Here is a 20722-nt window from a genome sequence, read left to right as displayed (position 1 = left end):
AAGGCCAAGGCGGCTCAAGACTGTACCAGGACGGTGCAGGGCAAGGGCTGAAAAAACGAATCTGTTAGGAAGCAGTTGCTGCCCCTCAGCTCTGGGGTGCGGGGGGGGGGTCTTTGGAGAAGCTGCGTGACCTAGTCGATAGAGCACGAGCCTGGGATTCACAAGGACCTGGGTTCTAATCCCGACTCCACCACTTGTCTGCTGTGGGACCTCACTTCATTCAATTGTATTTGTTGAGCGCTCGCTGTGTGCAGAGCACTGTACTAAGCGCTTGGAAAGTACACTCATTTCTCCGGGCCTCGGTTACCTCATCTGTAAAGTGGAGATTAAGGCTGTGTACCCCACGTGGGACAGGTTTGTGCCCAACCCGATTTTCTTCAGGCGGTGCCTGGCCCAAAGTAAGTGCTTCACAAATCTTATCCTTATTATGATTATTCCACCCCAGTCCCGTATACAGAAGGGCAGAAAATTGTGTTGTGGGAGTGCTAGTTTCACTCCAAGAAAGCCATTAGGGGAAATACATATCATATGTATTGAGCACTTACTGTGTACAAAGTATTGTACTAAGGGCTTGGGAGAGTACAATACAACAACAAGCAGACACATTTCCCTGCCCACAAGGAGTCTAGAGGAAGCAATAATTACATCCACTTCGACAGGTGTCAGAAATGAATCTCATGATATTGTTAGGGGTTCGGGGCTAAGCTCAAACACAGGAGGGGATGGGGAGGAGGGTGAGAAGCAGGAGTGAAACAGATAAAGAGGGGAATGCAGATAAGGATGGGGGAAGGCGATAAGGAGAGGGGGGAGGAGAGAAGAAGGGGGGAAGGAGAGAAGAGGGAGAAGGAGAGAAGACTACAGGGAAAGAGAGAAGAGGGAGGAAGAAAAGAAGAGGGGGGAAGGAGAAAAGAGGAGGAGGAAGAGGAGAAGACGAGGGGGAAGGAGAGAAGAAGGGGGGGAGGAGAGAAGAGGGGGAAAGAGAAAAGAAGAGGAAGAAGAGAGGGAAGGAGAGAAGAAGGGGGAAGGAAAGAAGAAGAGAGAAGAAGAGGGGGGAAGAGAGAAGGGGGAAGGAGAGAAGAAAATGGGAAGGAGAGAAGAATAGAGGGAAAGAGAGAAGAGGGATGAAGGAGAGAAGGGGGGAAGGAGAAAAGAAGAAGAGGAAGAAGAGAAGATGGGGGAGGGAGAGAAGAAGAGGGGGAGGAGAGAAGTAGAGGGGGAAAAGAGAGTAGAAGAGGAGGAAGGAGAGAAGAGGGGGAAGGAGAGAAGAAGGGGGAAGGAAAGAAGAAGAGAGAAGAAGAGGGGGGAAGAGAGAAGGGGGAAGGAAAGAAGAAGGGGGAAGGAGAGAAGAAAAGGAGGAAGAAGAGAAGATGAGGGGGAGGAAAGAGGTGGGGAAGGAGAGAAGAAGAGGGGGAGGAAAGAAGAAGGGGGAAAAGAGAAGGGGGAAAGAGAAGTGGGCAGAAGAGAGAAGGGGGAAGGAGAGAAGAAGGAGGAAGAAGGCAAGACGAGGGGGAAGGAGAAAAGGGGGGAAGGAGAGAAGAAGAGGGGGGAGGAGAGAAGAAGAGGGGGAATAAAGAGAAGGGGGAAAGAGAGAAGGGGGGAAGGAGAGAGGAAGGGGGAAGGAGAGAAGAAGAGGGCAAGAGAGGAGGTAAGTTAGGAGACGGAAGAAAGCAGGGAAGGAGAGGGACAGGGAGCTGAGAAGGCAGGATGGAGAGTGAGGAGGAGAGAGAACCGAAAGGAGGAGGAAAAGAGGAAAGGGACTGGGAGAGGCAGAGCCGACACGGGAAGCTCGAGGTGGAGAGGAATAAAGGAGGGAAGGAAGGCGAGGGGAGAGGAAGAGGGGAAGGAGAGGAATAAAGAGAGGGAGAGGAAGAGCCGACACGAGACGCTTGAGATGGGGAGGAAGGAGAGCGAAAAAAGGAGGGACTCGGGAGAGGGGAGAGGGAAAGGCGAGGAATAAGGTGAAGGAGAGAAAGAGCCGATAGGAGAAGCTCGAGATGGGGAGAAAGGAGAGGGAATAAAAGGAGGGGAGTAAGGAGAGGGGAGGGGGGAAGGAGAGGAATAAAAGGAGGGAAAGGAAGGCGAGGGGAGAGGAAGAGGGGAAGCAGAGGAATAAAGAGAGGGAGAGGAAGAGCCGACAGGAGAAGCAAGAGATGGGGAAGAAGGAAAGGGAATAAACGGAAGGGAATACGGAGGGGGGAGAGAGACAGAGACAGAGACGCAGAGAGGGACCGAGAGAAAGGATAGAGGGCCGGGTGGGAGCCTGGGGATGGGAGAGAGAAGAGGACAGAAGGGGTGAGGAGCGGGAGGAGGAGGAAGTGGCGAGGAGGAGGAGGAGAGGAAGAAGAAGGGTTGAAGAGGAGGAGGAAGAGAAGGGTTCAGGAGTAGGAAGGGGAGGAGGAGAAAAAGGGGGAGGAAAAGCAGGAGGGGGGAAGGAGGAGAAGGAGAGGAAAAGGAGACGGAAGAGGAGGAAGGGGTGAAGGGTTGAGGAGGAGGAGGGGGAGGAGGAGAAAAAGGAGGAAGAGGAGGAGAAGGGAGGAGGAGGAGGAAAAGAAGGAAGGAAAAGGAGAAGGAGGGTTGAGGAAGAAGAGGGGGAGGAGGGGAAGAAGGGAGAGGAAAAGGAGGAAGAGGAAGAGAAGGGAGGAGGTGGAGGGGGAAGAGGAGAAGAAGGGTTGAGGAGAGGGGGGAGGAGGAGAAGAAGGGGGAGGAAAGGGAGGAAGAGGAAGAGAAGGGAGGAGGAGGAGGGGGAAGAGGAGAAGAAGGGTTGAGGAGGAGGGGGAGGAGGAGAAGAAGGGGGAGGAAAAAGAGGAAGAGGAGGAGGAGAAGAAGAGGGAGGAAGTGGAGGAGGAGAAGAAAGGGGAGAAAAGGAGGGAGAGGAGGAGGAGAAGAAGAGGAAGGTAAAAGGAGGAAGAGGAGGAGGAAGAGAAGAGGGAGGCAAAGGAGGAAGAGAGGGAGGAAAAGGAGGAAGAGGAGGAGGAGAAGAAAGGGGAGGAAAAGGAGGAAGAGGAGGAGGAAGAGAAGAGGGAGGCAAAGGAAGAAGAGAGGGAGGAAAAGGAGGAAGAGGAGGAGGAGAAGAAAGGGGAGGAAAAGGAGGAAGAGGAGGAGGAGAAGGGGGAGGAGGAGACGGGAGAGGAGAAGGAGGAGGAAGAGGAGGAGAGGGAGGGTTGAGGAGGAGGAGCGGGAGGCGGAGAAGAAGGGGGGAGGAGGAGGAGGAGGAGGAGGAGGAGGAGGAGGAGTGTGCGGGTCGGTCGGTGTGTGTGCGGGTGTGCGGGTGTGCGGGTGTGCGGGAGGCGGTGGGGCGCGGGGATGGAGGTGCGGTTGGCGGTGGGGGCAGCGGGCCTGGGGCTGGGGCTGTGCTCGCTGGGGCTGCTGGTCACGGCCATCTTCACCGACCACTGGTACCACACCGACCCCCGCCGACACCGCGAGTCGTGCGGACGGGCCCACCCGCCCGGACCCAACACCCGCCTCATGCCCCTGCGGGACCCCGCCGGCTCCCCGGCCTCCCCCCGGGACCCCCCGGGCCACCCCCCGGGCCACCCCCCGGGACCCCCGGCCCCCCTGCACTCCCGCTGCGCCCGGCCCCTCTTCGCCACCTACTCCGGGCTCTGGAGGAAATGCTACTTCCTCGGCGTCGACAGGGACATCGACGACCTCATCCTCAAAGGTCAGCCCCTCCGCCCCCCACCCCCCGGGACCAGCCCCCCACGGAGCCCGGGGACGGGAAAGGAGACCTGGGGAGGGGGGCCCTGGGGAGGGAGGAGGGGACTTGCGGAGGGGCCCTGTGGGAGGGAGGAGGGGACTTGCGGAGGGTCTCTTGGGGAGGGAGGAGGGGACTTGGAGAGGGTCTCTTGGGGAAGGAGGAGGGGACTTGGAGAGGGTCCCTGTGGGAGGGAGGAGGGGACTTGCGGAGGGTCTCTTTGGGAGGGAGAAGGGGACTTGGAGAGGGTCTCTTGGGGAAGGAGGAGGGGACTTGGAGAGGGTCTCTTGGGGAAGGAGGAGGGGACTTGGAGAGGGTCCCTGTGGGAGGGAGGAGGGGACTTGCGGAGGGTCTCTTTGGGAGGGAGGAGGGGACTTGGAGAGGGTCTCTTGGGGAAGGAGGAGGGGACTTGGAGAGGGTCTCTTGGGGAAGGAGGAGGGGACTTGGAGAGGGTCCCTGTGGGAGGGAGGAGGGGACTCGGGGAGGGTCTCTTTGGGAGGGAGAAGGGGACTTGGAGAGGGTCTCTTGGGGAAGGAGGAGGGAAATGGGGAGGGTCTCTTGGGGATGGAGGAGGGAAATGAGGAGGGTCTCTTGGGGAGGAGAAGGAGATTTGGAGAGGGTCTCTTGGGGAGGGAGAAGGGGACTTGGGAAGAGGGTCTCCGGGGAGGGAGAAGGGAAGTTGGGGAGGGTCTCCTGCGGAGGGAAAAGGGGAATTGGGGAGGGTCTCTGGGGAGGGAGAAGAGGACTTGGGGGAGGTCTCCGCGGGAGGGAGGAGGGGACTTGGACAGAGTATTGGGAGGGAAGGAGAGGGGTCTTGGAGAGGGTCTTGGGGGTGAGGAGAAGGGGACTTGTAGAGGGTCTTGGGGGAGAGGGGAGAAGGGGAGGTTCCCCAGGGAAGGGAGAAGGGAAGTTGGGGAAGGTGTCCTGCCCTCTCATCCTCTCTGGGATCCCCCTGTTCCCCACCCCTCATAAGGATTGCTAACCTCTGGTCCATCTCTCACGCTCGGGACCGGCTCGGGTCTCCATCCTAATCTTCCTCCATCGACCCTCTAGACTGTAAGCTCCTTGAGGGCAAGGTATTCCTCTACCAACTCTGTATATGTACCCTCCCAAACGCTTAGTACAGTGCTCTGTACACAGTAAGTGCCCAATATATCCGATCGACTAAAATACAACTGATTCAACCGCACATCTGACGTCCCATCTCTCGCTCTTCTTCCTCGTCCCCTTCTCATCTCATCCTTTTCTTCTCATTTTCTCGCCTGCTTTCGATGACCAGGTGTGCGTACCTTTCTACTTCCTTGGCCCGTCTGTCTGCCTGTCCTTCACGGGAGTGCAGACGGAAATATCAAACCTCTTCCCATCCCGGGTCCTTTCTCAGTCGGAGGAGATGCTCCCTGTTTTCTCCTTGAAATTTCCCCTTAGCTTGGGATGGCAGCGTTGTAATCCTTATAGGGATCTAATTCTAAGCAAACCTACTGGCTAACAGAAGGTACACCTGCAAACACACAAGGGGCAAGAAATCAGCAGGTTAATCCGGACGTGGAGGCAAGATCTGGGCATCCCTGGGGCAGGCTGTTCCGAGGCAACTAGGTGGAAACGTCTGCACGCCTAGACACCACAGGGTGAGCTAAAGACGAAGCAGTCTCAACTCTAAAGTTAGACCGTCACCAAATGTACAAATTTGTTTACTTGCACGACGGAGCCACAACAACTCGGCCAATATTATGACAATTTTTTTCATAATAATGGCCTGTAAAATAGCATCCTGCCAATAAGCTCCGCTTATATCTGAAACACTTAGCCGCTGCAAAACCTGTAGCCCCAGATGCTCTTAGGAGTTTCACTGAAATCAATCCCACTGTTATGACACCTTTCTCGGTGGTTGACGTCTCTGAGTCTCACAACCTTCGGAAAGTCACGCCTGATGCTAAAAAAAAAAGAAAAAAGACCCGTTTGTGAAAATAGAACCGTTGTTTTACGGAGTACCAATATTGAAAAGGACTATCAACCGTTTTCATTACCATAATTTGGTTCCACTCCAGTGCCTTGAAAACAACGGAACCTATTTGTGTCTGAGCCTTGAAATCGGGTGTGAAAAAGGGGTTAATGGTGGGTTGGCTCAGAGCAACTTGGCACATTTCTCATTTTTCAAACATGTCAACTTCCCCTTTCCAGGAGCTAACTCAGCTGGATATTGCCAGCAAAAATCTGTCCGCGTGTGGAAAGATTCCAAACCTCTCGTATGGAGGTCTGAGGCCGTAGACCCGCTTGGAGAAGAATACCGTTTCAAACATCCGTGTCAGATTTCATCCCAAAATGATGCTGTCCCGATTAATTCGGAACACAGAGAGTATATGAAATAACTGTAAAGGATTTGGAAGCTGGTAGCTCAACGGTAGCGAGACCCAGAACGAGTCCACTTTGACAGAGTAGTTGTTAAAAACTAAGGAGTGTTGCTTATCTGGTGCTTAATTTTTTTTTTTTTCACCTGCTCTCCCCATTGACTTTTATTTCTCAAATAAACATCCTTCAGTCCATCAAAACTCTCTGCTCCCCAAATAGGATTGGAAGTTCTGTGGTGGAATCACACACGCACCCATCTGGTAGCCAACACTAGCCAAAAATATCCAGATTTTTAAAAAAAACCTATTGGATATAGATGAAATCTCTATGGATTTAAATGGAATACCAAGGGTTTAATTGGAAATATCAAACACCTTAGAGTGAAGATGAAGCCAAAGACCCAGGTTATTTGTGTTGTTTCAATGAAACGTTAGTTTCTATGGAAGCCACTGCTGCAGTTGACTATTAATAGGCAAGGGAGATTTTTGGAAGCGAGATAGGAACCCGATAGGATGAAATCCAGTGTACTTTTAATCGAACATACTTTCTTGTTGGGAGATTACGCTAGATCAATGATTCTCAAAATGCGGCCATTGAAGGCCATTTTTAGTCTGTGAGGGTCTTTCAGGTCATTCGAGGCCTCAGTTGTGGCTGTAAATACGATTGATTGATTGCTTGATTGATTGCTAGAGCCATGCCCACAACCTCCGCCAATCAATCCGTGGTATTTTTTTTGAGCACTTATTGCAAGAGCACTCTACTAAGCACTTGGAGAGAATAATACATTAGGTAAACATGATCCCTAACCTCATGGTGGTTTAAACCAAAAGGTTGGTTTTCTTTATGGTAAACACATACAGCTGCTTTGAAATGAGCCAAAAAGCAGCATGGCCTAGTGGAAAGAGCACAGGCCTGTGAGTCGGAAGGATCTGGGTTCTAATCCCAGCTCCTCCACTAGTTTGCTGAATGACCTTGGGCAAGTCATTTCGCTTGTCTGTGCCTCAAGTACCTCATCTGTAAAATGAGGACTAAGACTGTGATCTCCAAGTGGGACATAGATTATGTCCACTCTGATCAGCTTGTATCTACCCCAGTTGTAGAAAGACCGTGAGGCCCATGTGACTGTTACAAGGAGTGAGAAGCAGTGAGACAACTGGTGTGGGAGGAAATAAAGCACATGAATAGAGGGGCTGAAGAGCTAGGAGATGGGGTGAGGAGGAAATGAGCATGAGAGATGAAGAGATTTAATTGTAACAGGAAATGGGTGGCTTAGGTTTTCCTGGGGATCTTTTTTATGACATTTTTTAAGCGCTTACTCTGGGTCAAACACTGTTCTACGAGCCGAGGTAGATACCAGTTAATCCAGCCAGGTACAGACCCTGCTTCACATGGGCCTCACAGTCTAAATAGAGGGAGAACAAGTATTGACTGTTCTTTTGTACTTGAGGAAACTGAGGCAGAGAGAAGTGAAATGACTTGCCCAAGGTCACACAGCAGGCCGGTGGCGGAGCTGGGATCAGAACCCAGGTCCTCTGGCTCCCAGCCTCGTGCTTCATTCACTAGGTGACACTGCTTTCCACTGAATTGGTCCATGGACCATCAACGTTTCAGAACTATGGGATAGCTGACCCTCTGAGACAGCTTATCCATCTCTATGGCCTATAACCCTCTGGTGGGTTTGCAGCACTTTTCATCTTTAATCATAAATTCTGAGGATGTATGAAGAAATTTTTATCTACAATTTTAAGCTAAGTCATCAGAGGAGGAAGGGGACAATAAAACTGGTTTCGATAACTGAAATTCAAATCTCTTTCATTTTGCACCTTTGAAGAGTAAAATGAAAATTTTTTAAAATGGTATTTCTTAAGCACTTACTTGGTGCCAGGAACTTTTCTAAGCGCTGGGGTAGGTACAAGCTAATCAGGTTGGACACAGTCCCTATCCCACGTGGGGCTCACAATCTTAATCCCCATTTTACAATTGAGGTAATTGAGGTACGGAGAAATTAAGTGACTTGCCCAAGGTCACATTGCAGACAAAAGAGGATTGAAGGGTTCAGGCTGGGTTATAGTAGCAGAGCAGCGAGATGAGGTAGAAGAGGGTAAGGTGATTGAAATCCAATGGTTAGGAGTTCCTGTTTGATGTAGAGGTGGATGGGCAACCACTGGAAGTTCTTGAGGAGATGAGAAAGAGTATTTTTGTAGAGAAATGATTTAGGCAGTAGAGTGAAGTATGGATTGGAGTAGGGAGAGACAGGAAGCGGGGAGGTCAGCGAGGAGGCTGATACAGTAATCAGTGTGGGATAGATAAGTGCTTGGATTAAAGTGGAAACAGTTTGAATGGAGAGGAAAGGGCTGATATTAGTGGTATTGTCAAGGTTGACCCGACAGGATGTAGTGAGAGTTTGAATATGTGGGTTGAATGAGAGAAATGAGTCAAGGTTAACGCCAAGGTTTCGGGCTTGGGAGATGGAAAGGATGGTGGTGCTGTCTATGGTGATGGGAAAATCAAGAGGAGAATAAAAATACCAATCTATCTCATAGAAAACATGAAGATCTACATAAAATAAAAACATAGAGGGCTATCCTGGATTGTCATCTCTGACATTGACAACTAAGCAGGGTTAGTACAGTGCTCTGCATATAGTAAGCGCTCAATAAATGCCATCGATAATGTTATGTCAATGTGACCTTCCTTGACATCCTTCCTTGCCATCCATCCTCATGGATATGGATAGAAAATCTAACATCCCCAAACTCTCTATTAACCCTGTCTGAGTCTGCAGGTCATTCCCAGTGCTGAGAACACCTGACAACCACGTCAATTCTGGGTATTTCAGCGTGGCTTAGTGGAAAGAGCCTGGGCTTGGGAGTCAGAGGTCATGAGTTCGAATCCCACCTCTGCCACCTTGTCAGCTGTGTGACTGTGGGCAAGTCACTTAACTTCTCTATGCCTCAGTTCCCTCATCTGTAAAATGGGGATTAACTGTGAGCCTCACATGGGACAACCTGATGACCCTGTATCTACCCCAGCGCTTAGAACAGTGCTCTGCATTTAGTAAGCACTTAACAAATACCAACATTATTATTATTATTATTATTTGGGTCTACCCTATGGATGACCCGGGGTCTACTCAATCAGTGGCGTTTATCGACCTCATAGTTTGCACAGAACAGTACTAAGCTCTCGGGTGGTGTAGTGGATAGAGCATGGGCCCAGGAGTCAGAAGGTCATGCATTCTAATCCCGGCTCCACCACTTGTCTGCTCTGTGACCTTGGGCAAGTCTCTTCACTTCTCTAGACCTCTGTTCCTTCATCTGTCAAATGGGGATTGGACTGTGTCCAATCTGATTTGCTTGTAACCAGCCCGGCGCTTAGAACAGTGCCTGACACATAGTAAACGCTTAAGAAACTCAAACACTCTTCCCTGCTCACAACGAGCTCACAGGGCCTAAATAGTATCGCTCATCTGAGGTTGGCTCTAAAGCAGGCCTGAAATTCTAGGCCGATCCTGGAACCCCAACTGTCTTTGTGGGAGTCCTAGACTTAGTTTAGCTCCCTGCAACTGGACTCTGAACTGGACTGGCCTTCAGAATTCTGGGGATAAGGTACATTGTATTTTCCTGGGTGTGTTTTTCCCCTGATTTAACATTATGATAGAGAAGAGAGACATAAGCAATGAATGATTGACTAACTGCTTTGAAAAACAATAAAATGGGATTTGAATACAAAGTCACCTTGGGAGGCAGGGCAAAAGGGAGAAAGAAAGGGCAGGATCATTGAGCTGTGTACCGGCATGCTGAGTTCACTTTTCCATAGTGAGAACTTTGGTTTTTTTGTATTTTTTTAAATATCCCCCTGTCTGGGTCAGATCAAGACACTGATACAAGTTATTAATCACTTATTGTGTGCAGATCATGGTGTAGTGAATAGAGCAAAGGCCTGGGAGTCAAAAGGTCATGGGTTCTAATCCCAGCCCCACCACTCATCTGCTGTGTTGGGCATGTCAGTTCACTTCTCTGAGCCTCAGTCATCTCATCTGAAAAATGGGGATTGAGACCGTGAGCCCCATATGGGACAGGGACGGTGTCCAATTTGATTTGCTTGTAACCACCCCAGTGCTTAGTACAGTGCCTGTCACATAGTAAGTGCTTAACAAATATCACCTCTGTTTCTGCCCTCAAGGAATTTGCAATCTAATGGTGGAGACTGATAGAAACATTTCTCCAACTTGGCAGCTGTTATAGAAAATGTACAGCCATCTAAATATAGATTTTTTTGTTAAGGTTGAAAAAATGTCTGTCCTGGGTATGGATTTACCTACATCCACTCTAGAAACTGAGTGACGGGGAGGGAAAGAAGATCCTCAAAATAACGATAGTGATAATAGCAATTTTGTTAATCGCTTAATATATGCCAAGCACTGTTCTAAGCACTGGGATGGATATAAGCTATTCAGGTTCCGCACGGGGCTCACAGCCTAAATAGCAGGGAGAACAGCTATTGAATCCCCATTTTGCAGTTGAGAGAACTGAGGCCCAGAGAAGTTGAGTGACTTGCCCAATGTCACACAGCAGGCAAGCGGGGGTGTAGAAGGGGCCTCCATTTCCTGCTGCATTGTGAGCGTCCCGTGGAATGGTAGTTTTCCTCAAGGTCATAGAGAAAGGGGAAGTCAAAGGAAGTAGTAAAACCTGATTCTGAGTGTATCATTCTTCTGACCTTTAAGGTGTCACTGAAATGTAAAATGGTCCAAGTCTCCCTGAGTTCACATTGGAAGAATAGCTCACTAACTCCTTTACTCTACCAACATAACAGGATGAATTTTGATTACACCAGGGAAATGCGAATACCAGTAATGCTTGTCTTGACCACTGAGAGTATCAAGGATTGCAAGCCCTGAAGTTTCTGAGTTGTGGAGAACAAAATGTCAAAGGTTGAAAAAGGAGGACTTGAAGAAATGAACTTTGTACAAGGAAACTGAGTTACTGAGATGTTTATCCCATTTGAAGTGACTGGATTTTCATCCCTCTACCTTAATTTTAGTTTCGCTTTAAATTTAAGATCACTTAAGAGGCTTAATGCAATTTTAAGATGTTGATGAACAAAGAGTTTTCAAGTTGGTTTACGAAAACAAAAATCTGGCATCGTGCGTATATGTGGAATGAAAATCAATATTCCTGAAATTGTGCCGTTCTCAAGTGAAGATGTCATTTGCGGCTGCTGTAATTTAAAAACTGAAATCTGGATGTGTGATCTGATTACATTGAATAATCATTTGAGATTTAGTATTTTCAGCACACTAATGAAACAGCCTAGTGATTACATAATTTTTCACCTTGAAGGGTAAACCAGTGCACACAGAAAAGCAAACAGTACTTCTCGAGATGTTTGTCTCTTGTGGAAAAATTTGGTGGTCAGTAAAAGTCCATGAGGTTTGCTCTTGATTGTTAGGAATCTATTCAGTTCTTTGTTGATCATTCTCCTTGGAATTAATCGTCCATGGAGTAGAGCCAAGCTTTACCTGACGCTAACACAAGTGTCAATTGAGGAGAAAAATGCCACTTGCATTCAAATAATTATCTGAGGAATGCACACAAGAATTCAGGCAGATTAGCATGCAGAATGAACAGCTTAGTAGAGACCGTTCGACTGTAGAAACCAGCCATATGCCTAAGCAAGACTAAATATAACCAAGGAAAATCTACAGATGAAACTATTCATTAGGTAAAGGCACCTGAAGACTGCTTGAACTTTGCAACTTGGACTGGACCCTGTCCAATGATGGACTTAGAGTGAAAATAAATGTGGAATTTGTTAAGAGCTGACTACGTGCCAGGCACTGGGGTGGATACAGGCAAATCGGGTTGGACACAGTCCCTGTCCCACATGGGGCTCACAGTCTTAATGCCCATTTTACAGATGAGGGAACTGAGGCACAGACACATGAAGTGACTTGCCCAAGGTCACACAGCTGACCAGCAGTAGAGCAGGGATTAGAACCCAGGTCTTCCGTCTCAGGTCCGTACTCTTTCCACTAGGCCTACTCAGTATGGTGCACTGGCGCTTGGGAGGTATAAAAGGAGCACAAGACATGTTTCTTGTCCACGGGGCGCTTACCCTCTAACTGGGGAGATGGATCTAGAGCTATCAAATATGCACGTATACCCAAGTCCTGAGCGTGGGCATAAATAAATGAATGCAAGAGGTGGGAAAGGTTTGACATGACTCAGAGTCCTGAAAATCAGTCAGAGAAGGCTTGTGGTACGAGATGGGATTTCAGGACTTCGGGGTACATGTCTACCAACTCTGTTATACTGTACTCTCCCAGGCGCTCAATACAGTGGTATTTGTTAAGCGCTTACTACGTGCCAGGCTCCGTACTAAGCACTGGGGTGGATACAAGCAAATGGGGTTGGACACAGTCCCTGTCCCACATGGGGTTTAGAGTCTTAATCCCCATTTTACACATGAAGTAACTGAGTCCCAGAAAAATGAAGTGACTTGCCCAAGGCCACACAGCTGACAGTGGTGGAGCCAGGATTAGAACCTATGGCCTTTTGATACCCAGGCTGGTGCTCTATTTATCGAGCAGACTGGTGAGAAGGAGGTTGGAGTTCAGGCAGGAAGAGAGTGGGATTCAGACCAAAGATGGGCTTGGGAAGAGTGAGAATGTGAGCAGGGGGAGTGAGCTTCGTTGTGGGCAGGGAACGTGTCTATTGCTTGTTATGTTGTACTCTCCCAAGCGCTTAGCTCAGTGTTCTGCATCCAGTAAGCGCTCAATAGATTGATTAATTGAGAGCTGATTGGACCTTGGGGAAGCTGTCAGAGCGTGATGAGAAAGTGAAATCAAGATTCAGCTCCCACTGAAATTCCATAACTCTGCTTGTATGGGCAGACTTCACTCTTGTGACAGGGAGGTTCCTAAGAGAAGTCTCAAAGTAAATATGGAGGGGCTGGGGGGAGAGAAGAGGTTTTTTCCTTTCTTTTCCAATGGAAATCTTGGGCCAGAAAGGGTAATGTTGTGGAAAAGGCCTCTTGGAATAATAATAATTACAGCAACAACAAGAATTCCCTCTCAGGTTCACACCTGGAGAGTTTCCAGTTCTCTACCAGTCTCAACTATGGAAGAGAGAGTCAAATGGAGGCCTACCCATTCCATTCTTAGCTTGGGCAATGGCTAGCGAGTGACAGGCAATCTGCTACAAGTCAAAACTCACCCGTGCTGGGCAGCAGCGGCACGGGAGAGAGTCGAGGGCGGAGGCTCAGGTTTACCACGTGGAAGGAGGCGATGGTAAACCACTTCCGTATTTTTACCAAGAAAACTCTACAGATACTCTACCGGAACGATTGCAGATGGAGGTGGGGTGTACCGGGAGAGATGTGTCCGTGGCTTCGCTGTGGGTCAGAGACGACTTGCCGGCATAAGATAATGATGGTGTTTGTTAAGAGCTTAATAAAAGCCAGGTATTGTATTAAGCCCTGGGGTGGATATAAGCAAATCGGGTTGGACACAATCCCTGTCCCATGTGGGTCTCACAGTCTCAATCTCTATTGAGAAGCAGCGTGGCTCAGTGGAAAGAGCCTGGGTTTGGGAGTCAGAGGTCATGGGTTCAAATCCTGGCTCTGTCACTTGTCAGGTGTGTGACTGTGGGCAAGTCACTTCACTTCTCTGTGCCTCAGTTACCTCTTCTATAAAATGGGGATGAACTGTGAGCCTCACTTGGGACAACCTGATGACCCTGTATCTACCCCAGCACTTAGAACAGTGCTCTGCATATAGTAAGCACTTAACAATACCAACATTATCATTATTATCATTATTATTTTACAGACTAGGTAACTGAGACCCAGAGATCTGAGGTGTCCTGCTCAAAGTACCAACTTTAAGCACAGTGGGAACAGCCTCCCTGCAGAAGCTGGGACTGCCCACCTAGAGGCTTGATGGTCTTCTTAATCAATTAGTCTATTATGCTTATTGAGCACTTACTGTGTGCACAGCACTATACTAAGTGCTTGGGAGAGAACAATATAACAATAAATGGACACATTCCCTGCCCACAGCGAGCTTACAGTTTAGAAGGGTATGCTAATAAAAACGCCAGGTTTAATGCAGATATTGTGAGTTGAAAACACTTCCCCCTCTCCTAAAGCCTTTGAAGAAAGGATACTATGTATGGATTTTTAAAATCCCCTTAGCATCCTTCCCTTTGACCCCCCCCCCCCATTCAGCTCACCGTGCCAGCACCATATTATTGAATCGAGGTTTCAGCGTCATACAGATTCGGTCAGATCTGTTCAGCCCATTGCTCCTTTCAGTCATCGGTCATATTTATTGAACACTTACTGTGTGCAGAGACTGTACTAAGCGCTCAGGAGTGTGCAACAGAATTAGCAGGGTTTCAGGGTCATACGTCGAAGCTGTCAAAAGTTGGTGACTGCTTGGACATTACAGGCAAGCAGCATGGTGTGGCTAGAGCACGGGCCTGGGAGTCAGAAGGTCGTGGGTTCCAATCCCAGCTCCAGCACTTGTCCACTGTGTGACCTTGGGCAAGTCACTTCACTTCTCTGTGCCGCAGTTACCTCGTTTCCCTCACCAGCAAAATGGGGATTCAATACCTGACCTTCCACCTAGTTAGATTGTTAGCCCCAGGTGGGACCAGATTATTTTTTTAGTGCTTGGCACATAGTAAGCACTTTACAAATATCAAAACTAGTATTCCACTGCCCTGTCTTTCATTGGGGTCCAAGAAGGGTGAAGGAGAAGGTCATCTCAAGAGTGAGAGTTGAATATGAGTGATGTTTGTTGTCCCAGAAGTGAAAATATCCAGAAAGGCAAATTGCACCTATTTAGTTTAGTCCAGATTTGCACTGAAGGAGGAATCGTGATTTTTTTTTGGAGGGGGGAGGGTCGTAACTTATTCCCACCTGAGTGACCTTCGGATGTCTTGTCATATGCCATCGAGTCGGCAATTGTAGGCAATTGTACAATGCAACTGCAGGGCCGTGTAGATCTGACTTCAGTGCCCTATGTGTTTTTGCTTCTCCTCAGCTCAGGTGAAGTATTTGCCGTTTCCATTTTCTGCAATCTTGATCTCCTATTGGCAAAAAGAAGTGCATTTGTAACTGATTGCCACTGGAAACGTTGTGTTTAAAACTAATGTTCATTATTTATAGTAATTTATCTTTCATTTTCACATGGAATTTCCCTGTGGTTAAAAATGATTGTAGTGATTAATTTGCTTTAATGCAGGAGTGAAGTAAAAGGACGCCATAGAATTTCATAGAGCACTGGAGGCTGAGGTTGTCATAAACGTTGACAGCCTTTGTTCACAGCTGAATAACAGGAAACTACACTGTGCATTCCATCTTCCTCCAAACCTGGACAGATAAACCTTCTGCAGAGCAAACAATAAAGTCCTACCACAGGGCCAATCAAGAATGCATTAGCAAGTGAAAACAGATGGGAACAATGTAAACGCTATTTTCGGTCCTGTATCCCAAACTACTCTGAATGGATTGATTTTATCTAAGGCAGAACATAAAGAACCCTTGGCTTGGGAACGCCCAATATATTAAACCAGTTAAATTCGGTCAGATCTGTTCAGCCCATTGCTCCTTTCAGTCATCGGTCATATTTATAATAATAATAATAATAATGTTGGTATTTGTTAAGCGCTTACTATGTGCCGAGCACTGTTCTAAGCGCTGGGGTAGACACAGGGGAATCAGGTTGTCCCACGTGGGGCTCTGATGAGGGAACTGAGGCACCGAGAAGTGAAGTGACTTGCCCAAAGTCACACAGCTGGCAAGTGGCAGAGCCGGGGTTTGAACCCATGACCTCTGACTCCAAAGCCCGTGCTCTTTCCAGTGAGCCACGCTGCTTCTCTTTATTGAGCACTTACTGTGTGCAGAGACTGTACTAAGCGCTCGGGAGTGCGCAACAGAATTAGCAGACATGTTCCCTTCGTGTGAGTTTAGTTTCTGAGTAGAGGGGAGAAGCAGCGTGGCTCAGTGGAAAGAGCACGGGCTTTGGAGTCAGAGGTCACGGGTTCAAATCCCAGCTCGGCCATTTGTCAGCTGTGTGACTTTGGGCAAGTCACTTCACTTCTCGGTGCCTCAGTTACCTCATCTGTAAAATGGGGATTAAGACTGTGAGCCCCACGTGGGACAACCTGATTCCCCTGTGTCCACCCCAGCGCTTAGAACAGTGCTCGGCACATAGTAAGCGCTTAACAAATAACAAATACCAACATTATTATAAGCTACCCCTAGACTGTAAGCTCACTGTGGGCAGGGACTGGATCTGTTTATTTTTATATTGTACTCTCCCGAGTGGTTAATATAAAGTAAGAGCTCAATAAATACGATGTGCATAAAGTGCATAAAGTAAGAGCGCAATAAATACGATGGACTGACTGACTACCCTACCATCTTCCTCTTTCTCCGACCCCTCTGCCCTCCACGAATTCTCTCCTCTACGTCTGGTTCATTCAATCGCATTTATTGCGCGCTTACTGTGTGCAAAGCACTGTACTAAGCGCTTAGTTGGTTGGTGGTGGATTTGTGTTTGTATGAACGGTGGGTTGTGGAGGGGTTGTGTCCTTCGGCCTGAGGACACTTGAAGAGAAGGTGGACTGAACGCATAGAACCCCTTGTGTACTCGGGGAGGGGGGCGGTCTGAGAATATTCAAACTCTAAGATTGACCTTTACTAGAAAGGACACGGACAAATCCAGAGAGAATAAACATTTAAAAAGAGAGTGTCTTTTATTTACACACACATGCATGCACATATGCAAACATGACTCATTCCCATGGGCTGAGCTCAAAAACATCACTCTCAGCTAATTCCGTGGTCTTTTAGTGCCCACACCCAACCAGGAAGAAGGGGAGGGCAGCATGGTTTAGTGGACAGAGTACGGGCCTGGGAGTCAGAAGGACAGGGGTTCTAATCCTGGCTCCGCACTTGTCTGCTGTGTGACTTTGGGCAAATCACTTCACTTCTCTGGGCCTCGGTTCCCTCATCTGTAAAGAGGGGATTGAGAGTGTAAACCCTACGTGAGACAGGGACTTTGTTCAACCCAAATTGCGTGTATCCACCCCAGTGCTTAGTACAGTTCATTCACTCATTCAATCGTATTCATTGAGCGCTTACTGTGTGCACAGCACTGTACTAAGTGTTTGGAAAGTACAATTCGGCAAGAGATAGAGACAATCCCTACCCAACAAAGGGGTCACAGTCTAGAAGTCCTTGGACATAGTAAGTACTTAATGAATACCCTAATTATTATTATTATTGTTATTAGGACAGGGGGCATTTCCTTCTCCCTCAGGAACAGCCCCTGCATCCTGGGCCGACTTGAGCTCCCAGTGAACTTGGTCCTGGCTGGATTGCAGCCCATTTCGGATCCGGTGGACTCCCTGCTGGCCAGAGCTGCCTCGAGACCTCTACAGACATGGCTTTCCCGCAGCATACACTGCCCCCTAGACCGATCAAAGGATTTGGGCTCATCGTCAAAAGGGTTGGTCCCTGCTTGGGACGTGATGATGGTATTTGTTAAGCGCTTACTATGTGCAAAGCACTGTTCTAAGCGCTGGGGGGATACAAGGTGATCAGGTTGTCCCACGTGGGGCTCACAGTCTTATTCCCCAATTTTTACAGATGAGGTCACTGAGGCCCAGAGAAGTGAAGTGATTTGCCCAAAGTCACACAGCTGACAAGTGGCGGAGCTGGAATTCGAACCCATGACCTCTGACTCCTAAGCCCATGCTCCTTCCACTGAGCCACGCTGCTTCTCTAACTACGTTACAGGGCATTACATTCACATTACAGGAAAGCAGCACGGTGTGGATAGAGCACAGGCATGAAAGTCAGAAGGTCATGGGTTCTCATCCCAGCTCCAATTGTCCACTGTGTGACCTTGGGCAAGTCACTTCACCTCTCTGTGCCACAGTTTCCCTCAGCAGCAAAATGGGGATTTAGACTGTGAGCTCCATAGTGGGACATGGACTGCATCCAAATTGATCATATCTACCCCAGCGCTTAGAACAGTGCGTGGCACATACTAAGTGCTTAACAAATAGAGAAGCAGCGTGGCTCATTGGAAAGAGCATAGGCTTGGGAATCAGAGGTCTTGGGTTCTAATCCCAGATCTGCCACTTGTCAGCTGGATGACTTTGGGCAAGTCACTTCACTTCTCTGGGCCTCAGTTCCCTCATCTGGAAAATGGGGATGAAGACTGTGAGCCCCCCGTGGGACAACCTGATTACCTTGTATCCTTCCCAGTGTTTAGAACAGGGCTTGGCACATAGTAAGCACTTAACAAATGCCATCATCATCATTATTACTATTAACAAATAGAGAAGCAGTGTGGCTCAGTGGAAAGAGCGCGGGCTTGGGAGTCAGAGGTCATGAGTTCAAATCCCGGCTCTGCCGCTTGTCAGCTGTGTGACTGTGGGCAAGTCACTTAACTTCTCTGGGCCTCAGTGACCTCATCTGTAAAATGGGGATTAACTGTGAGCCTCACGTGGGACGACCCGATTACCCTGGATCTACCCCAGCGCTTAGAACAGTGCTCGGCACATAGTAAGCGCTTAACAAATACCAACATTATTATTAAATACCATTACAAAAAAATTAAAATAGGCCCAGATCCTCCTCCAGGCCGGCCCCATGGAGGGAGCTGGTAACCCCGGGTGAATTTTGTTCTCTGGATTTGTGGCCAAAACTAAACTCCCAGGGGTTAGAGGTGAGGTGTGTAATGGGCGCCCCAGAAGAAGAATGGCAGGAGTGGATAGGAGATTAGGGAAGTGAGGAAGGGAGTGTGACTCAAGAGAACTCTTCCCAGAATTTTACTTTCTCCCCTCCCTCTCCCTTTTTCCCCCTTGTTAATCTCATCTCTTTTAACTTCAGTTTAACCTCTGGCACTGCTGGGAAGCTTGTGAGAAGATTTTTAAATGCATGAATACACAGACACACATACAACACACACACACAATGCAATTCACATCTATAAATACATGTCTCCGTTAAAATACCACAATAGTTGATGTAAAGGCACACCCCACATTACAACAGGATAATGCCTCTGGAAAATGTTGTATCGGGAATGTATTTTTTGTAGACCTACAAGCTGTAAATTAGGATCTGTTCCAGAATGCCCAGAATTCTTATGCCATATACTGTAACATTAACATCACTAGAATATTGTTTAATTTTCATTAGTCACTTGAAACATAATAGCACACCTAAATGACTTGTAATACTATTACACATGTTTGTAGGAGATTGCGGAAGTCTTTTCTGCCAACTGTGATAGTGATTTTTCAAATTTAATGAAGAATGAAGAATTTATACAACTTAATAATAAGAACAACAATAATAATAGTATTTGGTAAACACTTACAATGCGCCAAGAAACATATTAAGCATGGGTATAGATAATATAGATAAACAAGTATGATACAGTCCCTTCTCCATTTGCGGTTTACAGCCTGAGTAGAAAGAAGAGGTATTCAATCCCCACTTTACAGATTAGGTAACTGAGGCACAGAGAAGTGAGTTGCCCAAGGTCACAGAGCAGGCAAATGGCAAAGCTGGGATTAGAACCCAGGTCCTCTAACTCCCAGGCCCGTGCTCTTTCCACTAAATTGTGATCATGATTTTATACCAGGGTAATTCATCTGAACACCTCTGTGCACCTCTTCTCTCAGGCTTTTTGGTTTGCATGGGAATCTGTATTTGTGTGGGTTCTCTGGGGTGCATTTACAGAGGTAGATAGTGGCCTAGTGGGGAGAGCCCGGACTTGGGAGTTAGAAGTTGTGAGTTCTAATCCTAGCTCTCCCCCTATCTGCTGTGTGATCTTGGGCAAGCCACTTGATTTCTCTGTGCCTCAGTTACCTCATCTGTAAAATGGGGATTAAGACTGTGAGCCCCACATGGGGCACTGTGATTACCTTGTATCTACCCCAGACCTTAGAATAGTGCTTGGCACCTAGTAAGCATTTAACAAATAGCATAATTATTATTATTATTGTTATTAGATATGTGTTTCCTTAGCAGCTAAGGTGGGGTGACTATGGTGAGGCAAAAAAGTGATTGGCAGTGGTATATGTGTCTATGCCTAATGTTTGTAGAAGTAGTGTTACCTAATGGGTAGAGCAAGAGCCTGGGAGTCAGAAGGACCTGAGTTCTAATCCCAGTTCCGCCGGTTGTCTGCTGTGTGACCTTAGGCAAGTCACTTCTTTTCTCTGTGCCTCAGTTACCTCATCTGTAAAATGGGTATTGAGACTCTGAGTTCCATGTGGGATGACTGTGTCAACCTGATTACCTTTTATCTATCCCAGTTCTTAGAACAGTGCTTGGCACACAGTAAGCACGTAACAGAAATATCATTCGAATAATTATGCAAATACGGGAAATGAAGAAAATTTTTGCAGGCCTAATGGTTGGCAAAGTACCGCTAAAGCATCACTGAGTTTAGCCAGCCTGATAACATTCAGTCTTTTGCCTTTACCCCCTGCTAATTTCCAATCCCTTTCCACAGTGCCAAAGATTCCTCAGATGCCCGTTCTTATAACTTTGGATCCCTTTATACTCTCCTCTCACATACCGTCCACTCACAACCTGCCACCAAATCTTTGAAATCTTTTCCCCCAAATCCACCACTTCCTCTTCTCT

General features: G+C 47.8%; 1 protein-coding gene across 2 annotated transcripts in view; it reads left to right on the top strand.

The window, feature by feature from the left end:
• The first annotated feature begins 3262 nt into the window (after positions 1 to 3262).
• TMEM178A (transmembrane protein 178A) overlaps positions 3263 to 20722 on the top strand; it is a 67755-nt gene continuing 50295 nt past the window's right edge. Inside the window, exon 1 of one of the 2 annotated variants that reach the window (XM_029066932.2) lies at positions 3263 to 3664. In XM_029066932.2, the coding sequence (XP_028922765.1) occupies positions 3304 to 3664 (361 nt within the window). In that variant the 5' untranslated portion in view covers positions 3263 to 3303. Of the gene's footprint in view, positions 3665 to 17373; positions 17565 to 20722 lie in introns of those variants that run through there. The other variant, XM_029066933.2, reaches the window with a different exon arrangement.

Source organism: Ornithorhynchus anatinus, chromosome 1, assembly GCF_004115215.2.
Source record: "Ornithorhynchus anatinus isolate Pmale09 chromosome 1, mOrnAna1.pri.v4, whole genome shotgun sequence".
Taxonomy (NCBI): Eukaryota; Metazoa; Chordata; class Mammalia; order Monotremata; family Ornithorhynchidae; genus Ornithorhynchus; species Ornithorhynchus anatinus.
This window is presented reverse-complemented; position numbering and strand designations above follow the sequence as displayed.